Source organism: Meriones unguiculatus, chromosome 8 (genome assembly GCF_030254825.1).
Source record: "Meriones unguiculatus strain TT.TT164.6M chromosome 8, Bangor_MerUng_6.1, whole genome shotgun sequence".
Taxonomy (NCBI): Eukaryota; Metazoa; Chordata; class Mammalia; order Rodentia; family Muridae; genus Meriones; species Meriones unguiculatus.
The window spans coordinates 45,429,193-45,450,127 of NC_083356.1; the positions used below are offsets into that span (position 1 = coordinate 45,429,193).

At 42.9% G+C, this 20,935-nt stretch overlaps 1 protein-coding gene across 1 annotated transcript in view; it reads right to left on the reverse strand.

The window, feature by feature from the left end:
* The window catches only part of Deptor (DEP domain containing MTOR interacting protein), a 144,586-nt gene that overhangs the window by 67,415 nt on the left and 56,236 nt on the right, over positions 1–20,935 (reverse strand). The window contains exon 4 of the mRNA XM_021650066.2: positions 1,424–1,602. Within this exon, the coding sequence (XP_021505741.1) occupies positions 1,424–1,602 (179 nt within the window). The remainder of the gene's footprint in view (positions 1–1,423; positions 1,603–20,935) is intronic.

Below are 20,935 nucleotides of genomic sequence, written 5' to 3' on the forward strand. Positions count from 1 at the left end.
CGCCCAGGGAGGTCATCCTCTCTTCCCAGACAACAGAAAGTCGCTGGCTGACCTTGGTGGAGCTGGGATCCCCGAGGCCATGTCTGCAAGGTGTGTCTAGTGCAGCCTGACTCCTCCTACCCCACTGCGTTAGCCTTCTCCTACACCACAAGGGCCAAATGTGGAACCAGCAGATTCCTGAGGAAATGACACCGTGTGACTCCCACAGCTGTGGCTCCTTTTACTCTCTCAGCTCACTCCCATCGGAGGCAGCCAAGCTGTGATGTCATGTAAATTCTTGGGTGGCCTGATGAAGAGGTCCACATAGGCATAGGCAGAAGCCTCCTGTCAAGAGTGACGGTCAACGTGTTCAGGAACAAGTGAGCCACTGGGGGGATGAATCTTCAGTCCTGTAGCCCCAGCTTACAGTATGGCTACAGCTTCAGGTGAGACCCCATTGAGAACCACCCAGCCTTACCCCAACTCCTGATCCACTGAAACTGTGTGAGGCATCATTTCACATTCATAACATTTACTGTTGTTGGCTTAGGTCAGAAAGTTTTGGTATTTTATCCATCAAGCTTTAAAGTTATTTGTTAATGAAAATTCTTAACTAAAGGTTATATTGTATCATTACAATTTATCCCATAAGGAAAAAATTTTTTTTCTAAAGCCCATTGGTGTTATCTCTTCACCAAGACAGCTTGTATCATGGTTCTCATTCTTCTGTCTCAAGAATTACTTACGTAAGGCCATAGATCTGACAAACAAAATTGTTATTATTTTTATGAATTATTTTAATGTTTGTTTTTGAGAGAGGGTTTCACATTGCTCAGGCTGGCTTTGAACTTGCTACATAGTGAAGAATGATCTTGAACTTCCAATCCTCCTGACTTCACATTCAGAGTGACTATATGACTTGTGAGGGACAGTTGTATAGGGCACTGTGATAGGATACCATACCTAAGCAGAGCTTTTGATAGCTCTATAAGAATCTGCCTTTCTGGGCTAGAGTGATAGCTCAGCAGCTAAGAGCACTTTCTGCTCTTTCAGAGGACCCAGGTTCAACTCCCTGCATCCATATGGCAATTCACAGCCCCATCTGTAACTCCAGTCCTGGGAGATCTGACACCCTCGTCTGGCCTTTGTGGACACCAGACACACATGAAGGTCAAACACCCACAGACATAAAATTAACAATAAAGAAGACTTTGCCTTTCCTCTTTGGTGTCTGCCAAAACATCTGTAAAACAACGTATCTCAAACCAACAGCCAAGGCAAAAACCACAAAGAGTTGAGCTTAATTCTCTACACAGAGGCAAGTCGCACTGTCCAGAGGTACAGCTACTAATGGACCCAGGAATGAGGTCTAAGTATATGTTGCTACAAACCACAGGTTCTGAGATTGCTCGTCACTGGAGCAAACGCTGACTGATACACTCACCATGCTGTATGATGCCATGCTCCATAAGCCGGTGACAGAGTTGCTCCCCTTCTTTCCTTGTTGTGGCTTCACCTTCCTGAACCAACCAGTCCAGGAATTCGGATGCCATGAAGGTTCGCTCGTACTTCACCCCTTCCTCTTCCCTAGGCTGGAGGAGTGTAGTTTCAGGGCTCATCAGTCTGGGAAGCAAAAAACAAAAAAACAAAACAGTAAAGGAAAAGTAGAGCAAATACAAACAAAAGGGAAATAGCTCATTTGAAATCCAACACCATGGGCTTCTGAGAAGTATCACAGAAGAGCTGTCAGACAGACAGATGTAGCTGTCATATGCTGCCACCAATGTTAATTCCAAGGGAGGATCTGTGTGAGGAGTGAAGACGACGCCTTTTCTCCAAGTGATTACACAAGAACTGGAAACACAAACAACATTCCTGCCATTCATATGCTGCATTCACGTCAGCCACCTTGAAGGAAGCGGCAGCACTCGGGGGTCTGATTCATTGGTATGGCGCTTACCCTGGGCCCAGTTCCTAGCACCCATCTACATACCTCCACAGGAATAAAGAAAAAAAAGATGAAAGAAACTAAACAGAGTAGTTGGTCAGGATTTTTATAATGCACTGGCCTTTCTTAATTGGCTCGGCATGGTTTTTTTTTAATTCTATTACCTAGACTACGGAATGACTGTATGTGTCCGCACTCCCAATTTACACATTCACTCTAAGAGTGATGGCACCTGGAGATGGGGACTTTGGGCATAATTAGCTTTTGCGACTGAAGCCCTTATGTGATTAGAAGAGACATGAAAGAAAGCCAGTGAGATGTCTCAGAAGGTAACGGCCAATGCCCTTGACTCCCAGAACTTATGCAAAGGAGAGAACAGCACAATTGTTCTCTGACCTTCACATGTTCACTGTGACATGCACATGCCTAGACTCACACACACACACACACACACACACACACACACACCCCAATGAATAAATAATAAACATTTTAAATTTTTGGAAGGAAGACACACAAGAAGATCTTGCTTCTTCCCTCTCTGCTGTCTCCGAGTGAGGGTTTAGTAAAAGCATAGGCATCTATGTGCAAAGAAGAAGCAAGCCCTTCTGACTGGCACCTTGATCTTGACTGCACAAACAAGTGTTTCTTTTGTTTAGGCCACCCACTTTGTGGTGCTTCTGTGACAGCAGCTTGAGCTGACTATTACAACTGTGTAAGTGATCCCTCTAAAATCTTCACTTCTCCTCACAGCTTGCTCCTACACTTACCTTCGCCAACAGACCTTCCTTCTTTCCCTTCCTCCTTCCCTCCTTCCTTCCTTTCTTCCTCCTTCTCTCTTCCTCCCTTCCTCTCCCCTCCTCCCTCTGTTTCTTTGAGTTCTTTGAGACAGGGTTTTCTAGCAGTCCTGTCCTTGAATTTGCTGTAACCAGGGAAGCCTCTAACTTGCAGATAGATTCTGGGATGACAGTTACATGTCAATATGCCTTCCCTAAATTTCCTAATTCTTCCACATTCATATTCTTTATTTGACCTACTTTATTTCAAAAAAGATCTGGCTGGAGCCAGAAAGCACCTTCCTATGGATCTATAGATGATACCAGGAGACATATGTCAGTTTTCATTTACTTTGACATCAATTATCATCAGTGGCTACTGACCACTACCCTCACCTAAAGGGATATCACATGCTACTGTTTTTCTTTTGTTCCTCCATGAATATATCTTTCTTAGCATTTTGAGACTTTTCTTAGGAAAATATTTAGAAAGGTCTTTTTATCCCAGACAGAGCAACAATAACAACCGAAGAAACCATTCCCCTGAATCTGTCTGGCGAACCCTTGAGTTTACTGAGATTACTTACAGGGACAATACCTAATATGAGCTATGAATGATGGAGTGGTCCAGGGGTAGACAATTATCCCCCAAGCATACACTGCGTACATTCCTCTACTGCAAGGAAGAAGGCTGAGGGTGGAGACTGTTTATCCACAGTGGAGCCAGGTCAGCAGTGCATCGAGGCTGTGGAGCCTACATTGACACAGCAGGAAAGGTCAGACCCCACCCTTGATTAGCCCTCTGCTAGGCAGGACCTGGCCCCTCAGAGACAGGAATATGTGCAGCAGCTCAGCAGCAGTGACCCAAAACAATGAAATAAGGATGGAACGTGAAGAATGTAGACTACAGAGGGGTACATATAGAATAGTGCCTTCTATCCACACCTCTGTACCCAACACATTTCTCCAGTGGCGCCTATAATCCTAGTATTTGGGAAGCTGAGACAGAAGAAGGATCTCCATAAGTCTGAGGCCATCCTGGGCAATATAATGAGCTCCAGATCAGCCAAAACTGTAATAAGAATTTGTCAAAATCATCAGCAACAACACAGCCTGAACACATGGTTTTCGATCTAAATATGGCCCTGTATTAGTGAGGGATTCCATTATCTGGTCCCCCAAATCCTGGCTGAGATGCCTCTGTCTTGGCCACCCAGCTGTTAGATGAGCTATACATTTCAGTTCCTAAATCTCTATCATTTATGCCTAGGCCCTCCCACCGTTGGCAATGCCACCGCTTTAGGTTAAAGTAGCCACGTTTTAAACTTAGCCAACTACAGCATTTTCTTGGATGAATTATATCATTCATTCTACTACTGTTCACAACCCAACCTCAAGCACCTACATTCTGATGGCCATTAAATAACCCACAAATTCATACTAACTTAGGGATGTAGCACCTACCCTACTTCCTTTCCTGATGTATGGATTATCATACATACAATCTTTGGCATGAATGAATAAATAAATGAATAAATAAATAAACAAATAAATAAATAAATAATGAGAAAAGCCACAAAAGTTCAGCAGGGATAGTGGTCCATGCCAGTGACTCCAGCACTTGGGAGACAGAGGCCAAAGGATCATGAATTGAGTCCAGCCTGGACTACATAGTGAAATGCTGTATTAGACAAAAATCAAATCAAAACAACAGCAAATGCCCAAACAAGAATGAGAGAAAGAAATTTCAAGAGTTATTTATAAAAGTGATTAGCACATATTAGACCTCATTTAAAACCTTATTCGGTAGATCACAGAATTCATATTTAAAAACTACTTAGCTACATCTTTTCCTAGGTCAGTCCTATTTGGTACTTTAGTCCCACCTTAGAAAGTACTATTAGGATGTTTTCCTGGGATTAGTAATAGTTTGGCTGATGGGAGCAATAAAGATTCCACTCAGTATAACACTGGCACATTTACTTCAACACAGAAGCAGAATCGTAGAGACATTCTATAGGTGATTATATAGCGTGAGCAAATGGCAGCTGTTCCCTGAATCTTCATAGAGAAGCTGAGCCTATTCTAACATCCCCTGAACCTGTGACTGGCCTTGTGACAACAGGATTAAGTAAAGGACATAAACTGTAACAAGAGGCTTTCCAACAAACGTCTGCCTTAGCCTGGTGTTGTCATCTGGAAATCACCATGTAAGAAGCAGGTGTAGGCCTCAAGGAGAAGCAGGGTGGCAGGCAATAGCCAGGACTGGCTCTCATATATGACTGAAGCCATCTTGGACCTGCCAGCCCAACAGAAACCCTCTGTCTGACCCACCAGCAACCACATGAAGAAGCCCAGAAGCCAGCTGAACAACACCCGTGTGGCTCACAGAAATAGAGAAACAGTTACATCACAGCTGTTTGAACTACTAAGTTTTAGTAGTTTTTTTTTCAAATAACAAATCAGTGAAACACACTGTAATTAATAGAGAATGGAAAAAAAAATCATGACATACTGCATATCTTTGAACACTGAGAAAAAGATAAAATAACATTGCTGAGACCTAGAAATAAGATTACATAAAAGAAAGCCCTGCAGAGACAGAACTGAGCCTACACTGGTGATAAGACTCCAGCAGAGAGACGCACACAAAGGACAAATATGGAACGTCACCATCCCTCTGTGTCTTTTGACTCTCATGGTATTTTGGATGAAAAGAGAAGAAACACTAGCCTCCTCCGTTTTCCTAGCTTAGGTATTATTTCCTGTGAGAACTCTCAGGTCCTTATCAATCTGGATGCTGTATCTCTTCTAGAACCACCCAGGTACCATCTGCTTATTGCACAGCTAACATTTGGAGGTTGTAGCCCCATCTGAGCTGGTTACAGGTGTCTCCTTACATAACAGGTTTAAAAAAAATGCTGAATGAATAAATTAAGCTCCTTTCCGTGTAATCCTTGCTACACTGCTTCTAAGTGTGTATTAGAAAGAACATCCTCCCAAAGCCGGGTGTGGTGGCACATGCCCTCTGCCTCTGGTGCTGAGGAAGCTGAAGTGAAAGGCTCTCTCATTCAAACCAACACAGTGAGACGCTAGCTTAAATTTTTACAAATAAATAAATAAATAAGGCAGACCTGCTCCATAAGTTGATGAGATGACAGCTTCCCTTCCAAGCCTGATCAACTGAGTTCTATCCCTAGGACCCATACAATGGAAAGACAGAACACACACGCACACAGACACATGCACACTCTAAATAAATTAATAACACCACTAGAATGATTTTTCAGCATTTGCTCTGATTCTGGTGCAGGCTCTCGGCCTTTATCGCCTTTCTCTCCACTTCAGCTTCTTCCAGCACAGCCACTTTCCTTCTGGGGTTCCGAGAGGACAGGTGCTCAGGATTACCTCATGCTGCTTCTCGTAACCAGAAACATGACCTGCTCTGTCCTTTAGGACTCTTGCTAAGTATCTGGTGGCCTCTGGACAAGTGGCTGGCTACCTGCTCCTGCCAAGGCTTCAGGAAAGTGGCCAGCTGGCAGGCTCATCTGGCCTAGCTGGCCATTTAAAACACTACCGTGCCCTCAGCTCATCCCTATTCCTTTCTCCTTACAGTCCAGGAACATCCCCATCCTGGTTCCTCTTTTTAAGACCAAGTCTTTCTTGGGGTTGAGTTTTAGTATTTATATGAAGTCTCCATGTCAAAGCAAGTATCGGACTTCTGATTGCCTTTTCCTATATAAAAAAAATTAATTTCAGCAGCTGGAGAGATGGCACAGTGGTTAAGAGCAGTGGCTGCTCTTCGAAAGGACCAAGGTTCAGTTCCCAGGACCTACATTACAGGTCAGTTTATAACCATCTATAACTCCAATCTCAGGGGATCTGATGCCCATTTGGGGCCACCATAGGTACTAGGCACTCACGTGATACACAGACATTCATACAGACAAAGCACTCAAACATAGTAAAAACAGTATATTTAAATGTATATATATATATATATATATATATATATATATATATATGGTAAAAAAAATTACTCTCAAAGTTTGTGCCTTGAGACAATCACCATGTAATTGTCTTTTAAGTATTCCATGGGTTGCCTGAGATTTGATTTGGCAGTCCCTTCTGTGGCTCTAGGTGAGGAGGCCACTCCCACAATTGTGTGAAGGGGTAGCCAGAGCCGGATATTCAACCCTACACTACATCTTGAAACAGCCTCTGTCCCGGAAGGCAGCCTTAGCTATACACATGAGAAACAGGGCTCCAGGAAGACGAAGCAGCGGCTACCAGGATGTACCTCACCTCTTCCTTCTCCCCCCTCCACTCTACTTCTGCCTTTATTCAGCTGTAACGCATACATCACTCGATAACTCACTTAGCTGGTACAATTTAATGGTTTTTACTATGTGGCAATCCCTGTAGTACAGGTTAGAGCGCTTTCACTCCCCAGTAACAACAACCCCACAGCTATTAAGAGATTATGTAGACCAGACTGGCGCAGCCCTCTGCATCTTCCTGTCTCTGCCTCCCAAATGCTGTAAATACAGGTATGCAGCACCATGACAGGTTTCTGTTCATTTCAGCTTTAGAAGCATATAAGCTATCCATGCATGCAATATAGCCTATACTATGTAGGTTTGTGTGAGTACACTGTATAATGCTCACACAACAACAAAGCCACCTAGTCACAGATTGCTCCAATCGTGTCCTTAAGTGATGCATGGCTGTACAAGGGTTCTGTGTGTGTGTGTGTTTTCATTTTTTTTCTTCATTATATACCCAGAAATGGAATTTTTCAGCCATATGGAAACTGTTCAGCCTTTTGAGAAACTGCCAGACTGCTTTCCAAGTTCTCCACATTCTAGACCAAAAAAAAAAAAAGAAACTCATTATCATCTGTTTTCTTTCCTTATAATCGTCCCGTGGGTGGGAAGTCGTACTGCACTGAGGCTTTGAGTTGTATGACCCTGATGACTAATGGCTCTGACCATTTTTCATACATCTATTGTCCATTTTGAATATCTCTTTTGGGGGAAAACATCTTACAGATCCTTTGCCTGTTGTGTTGTTTTTCTGAGATTACAGTCTCTTGTAGCCAAGGATAACCTAGAGCTCCCAATCCTCCTGTCTCCTCCCCCAAAATGTCGAGGTTACAGGCCTGTGCCACTACACCTGGCTGGTTATAACTCTTCTTTATGATTGCATTTTATGAATTTTTTACATAGTCTGAAGGTGAGTGTTTCGTTAGACGTGGAGCGTTTAAATTATTTTCTCCTACTGTGATGTATCGGTTCCCATGTTTTGAGCACTGCTCATAGAACAGGTTTTTAATTTTGATGTGGCTCCATGTATCTCTTTCACTTTGTTGCTTTTGCCTTTGCCTTGCCCAGGCACATGAGTTATTTTCTCTTGTTCTCTTTTCTTATATTTAGTTCAATGACACAGTTTGACTTAATTACATAAGGTGTGAGGTAAGGAGCCAATTTCATTCTTGCATGTGGCTATCCAGCTGTCTCAGCACCAGAAGAGTATTTTTTTCCCCTATTGTATATCTCGGCATGGATGCCAAATACTAATCCACCACCGAGCCTTACTGCCTAGCTTGAAAGTCAGAGAATACCAACAGGAGGCAACGTACATAGCACCTCTTTGGAGAACCACACCTGTGCTCAAACAGAAGGGTGGAAATGCTTGGATCCATCCTTAGGGAATAACTGCAGTCGCCTTACTTTAGTCACTGAATGGTACTTTCAACATCCACCGCTCATCCACAGATTTGTGTTATCTCCTACATGGTACTTTTTCAAAATATGAGATCTAAGACCTGTTGAGCACTAAGATGCTCACTTGGTTAGTTGACTAATTCCCCATGTATGAAATGGGGATAGTAATGGTGTCTAGAGTCAGACAGATGGCTTAGCTAGTAAAGGAGCACTTACTGTGCAAGCCTGATGGCCGGCATTTGATCCTAGAGACCCACATTGTAAAAGTGAAAATAAAGTGCCACAAACTGTCCTCATCTCCGTATGTACCCCACAGCACATGTTTGCATGCATGTGCAACACACACACACACACACACACACACACAGAATGTAATAATTAAAAAAATATTTGTGCCTAGCTGTGGGAGTTTTAATACAGTTTAAATATGATAATACAGACAAACATCAATTAGTGACTACCCAGAGAGCGGCTGATTCTTATAATTGCAATATTCAGAAGGAGACTGAGACAGGAGGATCGCTGTGAGTTTGAGGCTAGTCTGAGCTACAAATAAGTTCCAGGCTGTTGAGGGCTTCAGGCTAAGATTCTATTTCAAGAACTATCCTGCCCCCCCACCCCAAATCATTATGCCTATTATATCAGAAACCTGAATAAATTTAACCCTGTGGATAATGATGACTACCTTAAAAGTTTTATGCAGATACTATAGAGCAGACAATTCATACTCCATTCTGCATCAAAATTAAGATTCTACCAACAAGAATCTACTACAAGTTCTACTAACAAGGACATCAATCCTTTTCTAGTTGGTAGTCCACAGTATGGCTGTTGGTCTAGAACATCTTCCCTTTTATAAAGCAGGTTGATTTTTTAGCAAAGCTGTTTATATGTTGGCCCATAGTCCTGGCATAAAGCCACAGTCCATGGACACAGTTCTGCATGGCTGAGCCTTGCGTACTTCCAACACTCAGCAGACTCGGCTCAGGGCTCATGCTTCTGAGCTCATTTGCACCTTTCCTGGTGTGTATCTGAGTCAGATTTCCCAGATTCACGTTAACCCAGAGGAAAGGCCATACAATAGAAGGAACTGCCCCATTCAGGTACCCAAACAGAAATAGAAATAAGCTGATAGCAATCTCCTTGCACAGAGGAAAAAAAAAATTCAAAAAGGCCAGACAAACCTTGGGTAATGTGGGAATATATGGGAATTGTGTACAGGGCCGAAAGTCGGGGCAAGCGACACACAGTCAAGCATGTCTCTAGTTCCAGCGCTTGGGAGGGTAGAGGCAGGAGAATCAGGAATTCAAGTCCATTTCCTGCTACAGAAGGAGTCTGGGGCCAAGCCAGTTGTAGGCATTCTTCCCGTTTATCCCAGTGCTTAGGAGGCAGGGGCCAGTGGATCTTTGTGAGTTTGAAGCCAGCTTGATCTCCATTATCACTATGTTCCAGGACAACCAGGGCTACACAGTGAGACCCTATCTAGGAAATGAAAGAAAGAGAAAGAAAAGAAGGAAGGAAGGAAAAGAGGAAGGGAGGGAGGACGGAAAGAGGAGTTCTAGGGTTCTAGGCCAGCCTAGGTTACATGAGATTCTTTCTCAATAAACAAACAAGCAAACAGGAAGCTGAGGAAAGTCAAAATTACCATGAGGCTGTGAGGCCAAAAGATATGAAGAATTTAAGAAAGCTTTAAAAGAAGCATACCAGGCCACCCTGGGATACACAGCGTGACCTCCCAGTGCTGTGGCAGGAGGATCATGGGTGAGGCTAGCCAGGGCTAAATTGCAAGTTCAAAACCAGCCTGGGCTATAAAGTAAGACATGGTCTCAAGAGCAGAAAGTAGTTAATAAATTAAAATAAAGGCATGTTAATGTAAGGATTGGTCATCCTACATACATCACAACCATGACTGAAAATTAAAAACTAGTCACTAAAATATTAACAGAATTATTTCTGAGGATAGGCTAGGAATGAGTTCTTTTACCTGACACAGTTCTCTATAACTCAAATTCTCCCCAAAGCATTTATCCTACCCTTTTAACCAAAGAAAGTGTTGTTAATTAAGGAGTCAGTCAAACTACAGTTAGGCTCGTGGCTAACCAGATATTTGGCTACTGGGGAAAAATGCTTATATTACTACTCAGTGAAATAAACTAGTTTCCCAGGCATAGCTTATATATGTTTGCTTTCCACAGTTTTGAATGCATGATTCTGACTGACTTGTGTGATTAGGAAGACAGTATTAATTAGGGATAAGTGCTTATATGAGCATTAGAAGTTTTAAGTACTCTGCTATCAATGTCTAAATATATATATATATATAGATAAGTTGTTCATAATCCAGTTGTGACCTGGTAAAGAACACCATTCCATTAATATTTATTAGTATAAACACTGCCTCCTGGGAAAGGTGAAGGAATGGGGGAAGCAGCACTGGACGCCACTGACCAAACATGACCTCATCACATGCTCCATCCACTACATGAAACAAAGTACGTTCGCTCTCACCTTCATACCTTGCTCCTCCTGTTTGTAACAGCTTTCTTCCAGCCTTCCTTTTCTGGAAAAATATAAACTATTCCTTAGAAGTAGGGCTCCTAAAGCCAAGTGTGGCAACTCACATCTGTAATCTCAGCATTCAAGACTGAAACATTTACGTCTGAGACCAGCTGAGGGCATAAGGTGAGTTCCAGGCTGGACAGCCTGGACTGTGTAGTAAAACTCTGACAATGAATGAATAAACAAACAAATAAATAAATAAATAGCCAGCAACAAATCCAGAAAAGTGGTTAGCTCCATTATACAGGATATTTACTGGACAAAGAAAGCTGGCTTTGGGAGAAAGGAGGGCTGAGATCTAGGCCCAGGGGCTCATGCCCAGTGCTTTGTGGAGAAAGGAGCTGCACTGGCCAGAAGGAAAAGCCAGAGAAGAGGGGGAAGGTCTCAGACAAAGGGACTGAATGGGATGTGGAAATCTTGTTTTCTACCACCAGTTAAGTTCATGTCTCTATCAAAGTATCTAAATGAAGTAGCAACCTACCTATCTCTTTCACTCTTTCTCTCTGAACTTAAAATCAGAACAACAAAACTTAAAAAAAAATGAACTTACAGTTATAATTTTTCTCCTTTATTTATTGTGGAGGGCTCTGTAGCCCCCCCCCCCCCCGCCAACATAAACATATGCAGGGTCCCATTTCTGTAACTCAGGCTGTCTTGGAATTTACCATCTGTCCTGGGCTAGCTTTAAAATATGGCCATCCTCCTGTCTTAGACTCCCAAGAACTTAGATTATAGGTGTGAATCACTGCACAGATCTCAACTTTGTGTGTGTGTGTGTGTGTGTGTGTGTGTGTGTGTAGCCCTGTCCTCAAACTCAGAGATCTGCCTGTGTCTGCTTACCGCAGTAAGGAAATTAAAGGTGTGTACCACCATACCCAGCTTGAGCTCACCTTTTATCTGGTTGTTTTTGTTTTTTGTCCCCCCCCCCCCCCACAGGTATTGAACCTAGGACCTCACACTTGTTAGGCAAATGCTCTCACTCTGAGCTATGGTCTCAGCCCTCCTTCTTTTTTCAGAAGCAAGAGTTCACTACGGGGCAATTATAACATTTAAACACAGTATTTAATAGAGAGATGCTCATGAGAAAGACAGTACATATGCAAAGCAAGAATCTGGCTTCTCGAGACAAGGCAGCCTGGCCCCTGCATTGTTCCAGGCAGGGTCTCCGGTGATCCAGGCTTGCTTCAAACTCTCTAATGTAGTGGAGCTGGCCTCAAACTCCTGGTCCTCTTGCATCCATTTCTCAGCCAAGGAAACACAGGCCTGTCACACCATGCTCTCTGTCTGTCTGTCATCTGTTTCTGTGGAACTGGGTCTTGAACCTAGGGCTTTGTACATGCTAGGCAAACTCTCTACCGGCACTATTCTTTCTTTCTTTCTTTCTTTCTTTCTTTCTTTCTTTCTTTCTTTCTTTCTTTCTTTCTTTCTTTCTCTCTCTCTCTCTCTCTCTCTTTTTCTTTCTTTCTGACAGGGTCTCTCAAGGGTCTGAAACTAAATTAGCTGGCCAGTGGGACCCCCAACATACTCCTATCTCTACCTCCCTGCATTGAAACTACAAGTGTGCCATCATACCTAGGCTTTTTTTTTTTTCCCATTAGAGTTCTGGGGGGTTGAATTGACTAAGCTCTCTCTAGACTACCCACTTAGCCTTTTATTTTACATAGGGTCTCATATACTAGTCAGGCTGGCTTTAAAATTCCATTTGTAGCTGGGATCACAGACCTGCTGCTCTAGGCCTGGTATAATAACTTCTTTTACCCCTCCAACCAAACTAAAAACTCCTAAAAACAGAACTTCATGGTGTCTAAAACGTTTTTATTTCTTAGAAAACTAAATTCAGAAGAGGTAAACATTAGATGTTTAATGTTCTCTAACCAACCGAGGGAAAGGTAAGTGAGTGCCGCTGGCAGCAGTCACGGGTGTCACTTCTCTCTGCATATCCCTTCCTCTTTGCTATTTTGGAAGCACACAACACACTAATATCCTGAAACCCAACTTATAATTTTCACATTCCCTGGAGTTTTGTCAGTGTTCTGTCTGAAGAGTCATTTTCAGAACTTGTATGCATTTGAGAGAGAAGCCAAGGATGAATTTGAAACCACAGCCATTCTAAAAGGCTTCATTCGTTCACAGTAGCCTAACCAAACATTGCACAAGAGCAATGGAGACCAGTCATAGCTGCCCTCAGCTCTACAGAGCGCAAGCTTCAGCAAGCCCCGCAGACTTTCCCAACAACTGGTGGGGGGAACTGAGCTTTATAATGGTTCATTAGAAAAACAAAGTTATCATTGATTGTGTACACTTTCATAATCATCAGACAACAGAAGCTATTGGTCGTACTATAGAAACTACGCCTTCTCACTGAGACAACAGTTTACACTCAGAGATTAATAAAGGAGAGACTCTTGAACAGTACTTGCCCAGGTGAAGCTAACACCGAAGGTAGACCACCTCAAGTAGAAAATTCTATTAACTTCCCTATACCTAGGCTTAGGTGGCCCACATAAGCTTAAATTTCTTAAGCTTAAGAAATTTCATCCTTAAATTTCTTCTGGGTCCCAGCTCCACGTTACACTTCGAACAATCTTAAAAGTGATACCAGACTGTAAGTCTGGTCATTAGGGCAGGTGGGAGATTTATATATTAGAACTATTACCAGAATTATTTCTTAAGTACACCAGGGTTGTTTTCCAACAGCTATTTCACAGGGTCATCTTACCCATTGGTCAGAATTTATAATTTTCCTAATAAGAGCACAGGGAACTTAATAAGATAGACTAGGACATAAGGATGACAGTGACCCTGAGCTGCACCCTGGAACTGCCCCTTATAGGCATATTCATTGATGTGGGGATAGGCCTAATGGCTGGTTATAAGTTAAGCTTCTCTTCCTTTGTTACAGGAATGGAGGCTAATTTGAGGTCAGTCTTGGTGAATGGACACCAGCAGAAACTTTCTCAGCAACCTTAAACTCCAATTGTGGTACAGAAATTTCTTTCTCAGTTTCTAACATATCTGGTTAGTATATTTCTTCCCTTCCAGCCATACTCGAGACCTCACTCTTTCAGTAAAATTCTCTCTATATATATAGTTATACTTCATATGACTTAATATTTCCTAAGCAAGTTTATCAGCATATCCTTTAGAGTATCACTTTGACATCTTCAAGTTTCTACCACATGAAGTGGGCATGAAATGCCTGCACACCTGAGGCTGGGGATGTAGCTCAGTAATCACGCACTAAGCCCTGAGTCCGTAGCTTAGCATCGCATAAACCAAGGCTGATCTCAACAAACAAGCAACAAAAAGGAGTGATAAAATCTGGCACAGTTAATGAAAGAAGGAAAAATTAAATGCAATCTCGTGCCAAGCAGGAGACACCATCTGCACATGAACCATCTACGTGGCTACAGGATGTGTGGACCTTGGTATTCATGGAAGCTCTATAAAGCAGAGGGGAAATGGTCCCTGCTCTTTTAACAGTGGGTCTTTCTGGGGATGTGGCTAATGATAATATTTTTGTCTATTGTGTGTGAGGTCTTTAATTCAATCTACACAACCACAAAACAAATTATCACATAACCTACAATTCAAAATTATAACCATTCCCTTAAAACAGCTTTTTGTTTCTTGGTTAACTTTTGAGGTAGGATTTCATTCTTTAGCTCAGACTAGACTAGACCTTACTATGTAACTGAGGCTAGCTTTAAAATCAAAGAAACTGTCCTGTTTCAGACTCCTGAGTGGAGTTCTTGGGACACACAGGTTTAAGGATCAAGAGTTCAAGACCAGCTACATAAGAAGTTTAAGGCCAGCTAGGGCTACATAAGACCATGTCTTAAAAGAACAAAATGAGTTTCCCTGGGAGCTAGTGTGACATCTGAAGAGGAGCAAGGGCAAGAACAATTGGGTGAGGTCAGGGAAGGGCTGGATGTGGGAGGAAGGGAGATAAGTATGGACAATGCAGTAATTAGACAGACTAAGTGTGGCTGGTGGTTTGAATAAAAATAGCCCCATAGGTCCATAGGGAAATGTAGTCTTGTTGGAGTAGGTATGGCTTTGTTGGAGGAAATGTGTCACTAGGAGGTGGGCTTTGAGGTCTCAGATGCTCAAGCCACACTCAGTGTCATTCTCTCTTCCTGCTGGCTGCTGGTCGAGATGTAGAACTCTCAGCTCCTTTTCCAGTGCATGCAGCCATGCTTCCTGCCATAATGGAATGGACGGAACCTCTGGAAATGTAAGCCAGCCCCATTTAAACGTCTTTCTTTATAAGAGTTGCCACGGTCATGATGTCTCTTCACAGCAATAAAACCCAAGCTAAGACACTAAGCATTCTACAGATCAGAGAGAGCCACAGAAAAATTCTGAACCTGGTTCTAAGACATGGCAGCACAGGCAGAGATGCTCTTGTGCAACGGTGATCAGTCACGTTTCCACTTTCCAGTATAGTGGTCTCGCTTCCATTTAGCAAAGGCACAGGCATTTCGCCATACTCTGGCACGGTGAGGTAGCTAGTTTGAACCAGAAGTAAATAAACTTCTTAATATCTAGAATCCACACTCACACAGGACTCTAAGTCGATCCACTGGCTAGAAACCAGTGTTATTTGGAGGTTATCAGATGTTATCTGCACTGAAAGACCAACTGCCATTGGCAAAAAAAAAAAAAAAAAGGAAAAGAAGCTCACAGGCTGGGACATGTACTGATCAGGAGCATGGAAGCTCTGCCACTGCCATGGAGGGAGCTGCAAAAGTACCATGTGACTCCTCATGGTTACCTCCAGCTGTATCTGACCTAGTGCAAGAAGGAAGTAGGGTGAAAAAAGGCAACACCCCTAGGGGTCACACTGAGGAGAGGTGATATGGTTGATTACATTTCTTTCTGGACTATGATTAGCACACAGGGCTCTAGAGAGGCAGTGATTTAGGAAGCAGCCTTGGATTTAAATCTGATGGTCAGGCTATGTTTGGCTGGGCTCTTGGATCTGAGCTTTATTTGTTTTCATGTTTGTAGTTTATCCTCAAGTCGGCCTTGAGATGGCCTTGAACTTATGATTCACCTGCTTCTGCCTCCTGAAAGCTGAAATTACAGGTGTATGACACTTTGCTGAATTTATGTGTGGCAAGAAATCGAACCCAGGACTTCATGTATGTGAGGCAAGTACTCTACCAACTGATACAGTCTCAGCTAGTCCAGGCTGGCCTGGAACTCACAATGTGAGTTCCAAGATGGCCCTAAACTCCTGATCCTCCTGCCTCAACCTCTCTAGTGCTGGAATTACAGGCATGCTCCACTACCTCTGATCCTGAGTTTTGACTGAAATGAAGACAATGACAGGTCAGAGTCCCTGTGAGTTAGAATCCATCCATTTAAAATATTTCCCATAGTGCTTGACTAACAGCAGCAGAGGACAAATGATGTACACAAGCACCCCTGCCTCCCACCCACCAGCTGACCCTTGCAGAGGCTGGACAACAGTCTAAACTGTCCGCAAGAGCTAAAGCCAAGAAAGTGCTGTTGGTAGGATAGAGGACAGTGGTGGTTGAACCAAAAAAAAAAAAAAAAAAAAAAAAAAAAAAAAAAAAAGTAGTTAAATTACTTTAAAAACAATACAATCTAGATTTATTCATTTATTTTTGTATATTAAGCCATGACTTTGCAGTGAGTGGGCCCCAGCGGCTCAGGCTCCTTCCTCTGAAGTCCTCACAGACTGTGCTTCTCTGGGTGGAGCAGGCTGAGTCCAGGCACCCTTCTCTTTGACTTGCTCCTTTGTTCTGACCAGTTTCCTTCAACCCTCTCAGGAAGCCATCTCTGCTCTTACAGTGCTTAATAGGCTCAATCTGCACATTTCTTCTCTTGGCGAGAATCTTGCCCTTAATTTGGTTGCTTCCAACAACCCCTATAGCATGATGAGTGACGCTGCAGACTCTTCCTGTTCTGCCACGGTGACACTTAAGGAGCACTCCCTTTTTGGACAGTGTACATTCCCTGGGTGTCTGCAGCATCAAACTTCTTGTGGATTCTCAGGGATATGGCCAGAGCAACAACTCTGTTTTCTAAAGGGCCTAGTACAGTGCTTTTCAACTTTCCCTAGGCTGCAACTGTTTCAGTTCTACATGTTGCAATGACCCCCAACTATAAAATTGTTTTTGTTGATACTTTATAAGTGTAATTTTGATACTGTTATAAATTGTAACATAAATATCTCTGTTTTCCAACAGTCTTAGGTGACTACTGTGAATGGGTCCTTAGCCCACCAAGGGAGCTGCGACCCTCAGGTTGAGAACCACTGGACTAGAGAATACATATCGGGTGCCTTTCCTCTTTTTCTTTGTGTTCGTCTTTTAGGCAAAGTTACAGGAAAATGGCTGTCATGGCCCAAAAGCTAAATTACATTTTTTTAAAAAAGGTTCATATTCTAGAAAATGCTAAAGCTAATTTGTTTAGGATGTTAGGGCATAGTGGACTACAGAGATGTTTTTAAACTGTGTGGTCAGTGGTTCTGCAAGGTGATAACACGCTCAGCTCCACACGAAACCATATGTGCACTCTACGGTTATTAGAGTCCAAGCCCACAATTAAAGTTCAGCTGCAAATTTAACTTCAGTAGATTTTAAATTAATAGTTGGATTTCTTTTTCTTGCTAATGGGAAAGAATTTTTTCGGGGAAGGGGTTGTAAAATTAATAACTGCTTTCTGTCAAAGTGCTGACTTTTGCAGTTGGTAGAACAATGCCCTTACTCCCTCTCCCGAGCTCTTTGTGAAGGGACATAAGTAAATAAGGGTGTTTTCGTTTAGCAAACGCCTGAAAAACAATGCAGTTACACTGTCTTGCAACTGTCCCTGTTTTACGTAAAGCCACCAGCCAAGGCAGCCACCACACAGTGTCAGTGACGAGGGTCCTCGCATGCTGTTAAGAGTTTCAGCCGTGACATTCACTGGTACCGTTCCTCAGACATGCACTTCTACCTACGAGTTCCCCAACACCTCCCAGTCTGCGAGGGTTCTTTGCCTCTCTGAATGCTGATTAGCCCCTCCTGCCCTACCTCCTTTATCCAACAAGAGTGGATTTCTCTCCCGAAAGGACTTTGTAAACATTTTCCAGATGGAATCCATGATACTCAATGAGAGCTCAATTTTAAAAATGGGTTCAAAGCATCCTGAAAATGGCCTTCAGCTTCCAAAGGGTAAACTACAAGCAAATCTAATTATTAAAAATTACCATTGACATTATCATTGTTGTTACTATTTTAGTCTGAAGCAAAGTTGGAGTTTATTAAGAAAACAAGCATGTATACCTAAGGGGTGGGGACAGGCTTTTCATGCTCAATTTTTTTTTCTAATTCCAATTATGAAAAAGGAATGAATTTATGCTGTAAGCAACTTTGGGCCAAGATAACATTTTTTGTTGTTAATTTTATTTAGTATTAGTGGTACGGGAGGTACACACGGAAAGGTATTTGCACGAAGGTCAGAAGGCAACTTTGTGGAGTTGGTTCTCTCCTTCCACCTTCCTGTGAGCTCCAGGAATCAAACTCCGGTCCACACAGCGAGTAATTGCAGTTTCTGAGGCATATAGCTGACCAAACAAAAAGACTTCAACTATTTTAGTTTGGGCATCTCCAAGTCACTTTCCTTACCTGTGAATTGATGCTGAACATACCGCCTGCCTAAAGTTAGAGAAATCAGATGAATCATGTGAGAGATAATTAGGACTGCACCAAAAGTATAACAGTGTGGAGGAATGGCTGGCTGTGGTTAGTGGTCACAGCTTTTGAAGATTCATAAGCAAAACCTACAACTAATAAGTCTGAACAGAATGGCCTCAGAGGAGCAAAACTCCTCCCACTTAGGAAAGAGAATGCCTCTTTTCCTAAATAAAAAATATCTATCTAGTCACCTGTTCAACAAACAATTTGGGGAGGGTATTGGATTGGATAGCAAGGCTTCAGCATCATAGATCTTGGAGTTTCCAGTCATGCTGGAGAGATTGGGACATGAGACACATTACAGTTACCTTGAGAGCCAGCGGCATCATGGGACTGAAGGTGATACAGCAGAGATGAAGGGGGCCAAAAACTTCAGTATAGGGCCATTAAAATTGATTCTCGAGCAACAAAGCACCATGCACCAATTTCCAATGACTAGTCAGTGTAGCAAGTGCCAATTTCAACCATCTTAATATTCAAGATACACAGTAAAAACACAAACAGCATTAATGACAAAAAAGACCACTAACAAGTGACTTTCCCATCTATGGGAAATAGACAGTTCAGCCCTCCTGAACTGGAAGGTGTTAAGAACTCCTTTCTGATCAAGCAGGATTGACCATTCTGGGTCAAATCAGGAGGTAACAGGATCATACAAATGCACTAACAAAAGGCAGTTTTATAGCCCAGCATGGTGGCATAAGCCTGAGCCCAGCACCACCCATAAGGAGGTCGAAACTGGAAGATGAGGGAGGTGGAGGCAGGAGGATCATGTTTGAGGTGATTACACATTGAGTTTTGGAGCTACCAGGGCCACATGATGCTCTTAAAATAAATAAATGACAAACACAGCAATAGAAGCAGAAAGGCAGTTTATAATAAAGGAGCTACTAAAACCAGAAGTGGGGCTAAGAAAATCGAGGAGGAATGATGAAGCTCAGATCCAGCCAACTGAGTTGGCCATGATCATTAATATCACTAGCTCTGATGGTTATGGGAGAGGGTTTATCTAGGGCCAGAGGACAGATATGAGGAGAATGCTGTTTGCCCACAATTGTGGCCTTCAACCATGGTGAGGGAGCAGAGGAATTCATGACAGCACTTCTCATTGGAGGCAGACTAAAAAGGAGACCACGAAGCCCATTGAAGCAATTCATACAAATGAGCTTCCTGGACCTTGGAAATGGGGGGTGGGGCGTCTCGGCTTAGGTGATAATACTAGGCTACATTTATTATGTGTTAAAGTACGAATGTCCTATGTAGATGAGACTCCGTAGACTGGTCGTCACTACGAGGCTGAGTGAGGGATAGGTACTGTCTTCCCTTAACACATATAGAAAACTGATTTAGAAAGGAGACCTGCCAGAGAATGATGCAAAAGGAACTTGGGCCCATCCTCCTTTGATTTCAGAAACCCTGAGAAAACCCAGAGAAAGCAACTACAGGGCATGGAGGAGCACTGAGCAGAAGTTGGTGGTGCCTAACTTCTTACTGGACCTGGTTTCTTGTTTACTTTTAAATCAAGTCACTTAGAAATAATCCACCAGAGCTAGACATCTGTAGGCGACCACCTAGGCCTGATGAGTGCTGACAAGCACAGATGGCTGCCGCCTGATTTGCACATTAACAAAGCTCTAATTCAGTCAAGTAACACACCAGGGGGGAAGGTGGCAGGACTCCTAAAGAAGGGAAATGTGATTTCTAGAACCACTTGACATATACCAAGTGGCGCTTTTCTCAGGCTCATTTAGAAGTCTATTAAAGGGCCTGGGGGAGGCAGTTCAGGGGATAAGGCACTTGCATGGAGACTCGAGTCTGGATGCTCAGAGCCCATAGAAAGCCAGACACAGCAGCATGCATATGCAATACCACAGCTTCTGCGGCCGGAGGGGAGGCAGACACACAGCCTTCAAGCTAGCCAGCTAGCATGGCGTATGCAGTCGCCAACAAGAGACCCTACCTCAAACAAGATGGAAAGCCAGGACCGACATCAGAGGCCGTGCTCCTACCTCTACATGAGCAACAGGGCATATGTTCAACCTTGTATTCACACATATGTACACACACACACACACACACACACACACACATGTTTTTAAAAGCCTATTAAGAGATAGAGATGTGGCTCAATTGCTAAAGCGTGTACCTAGCATGCACAAAGTTCTTTGTCTTGATACATAGCACAGCATGCAACTAGGTATGATAGTATATACCTATAATCCTAGTACTCAGGTATAA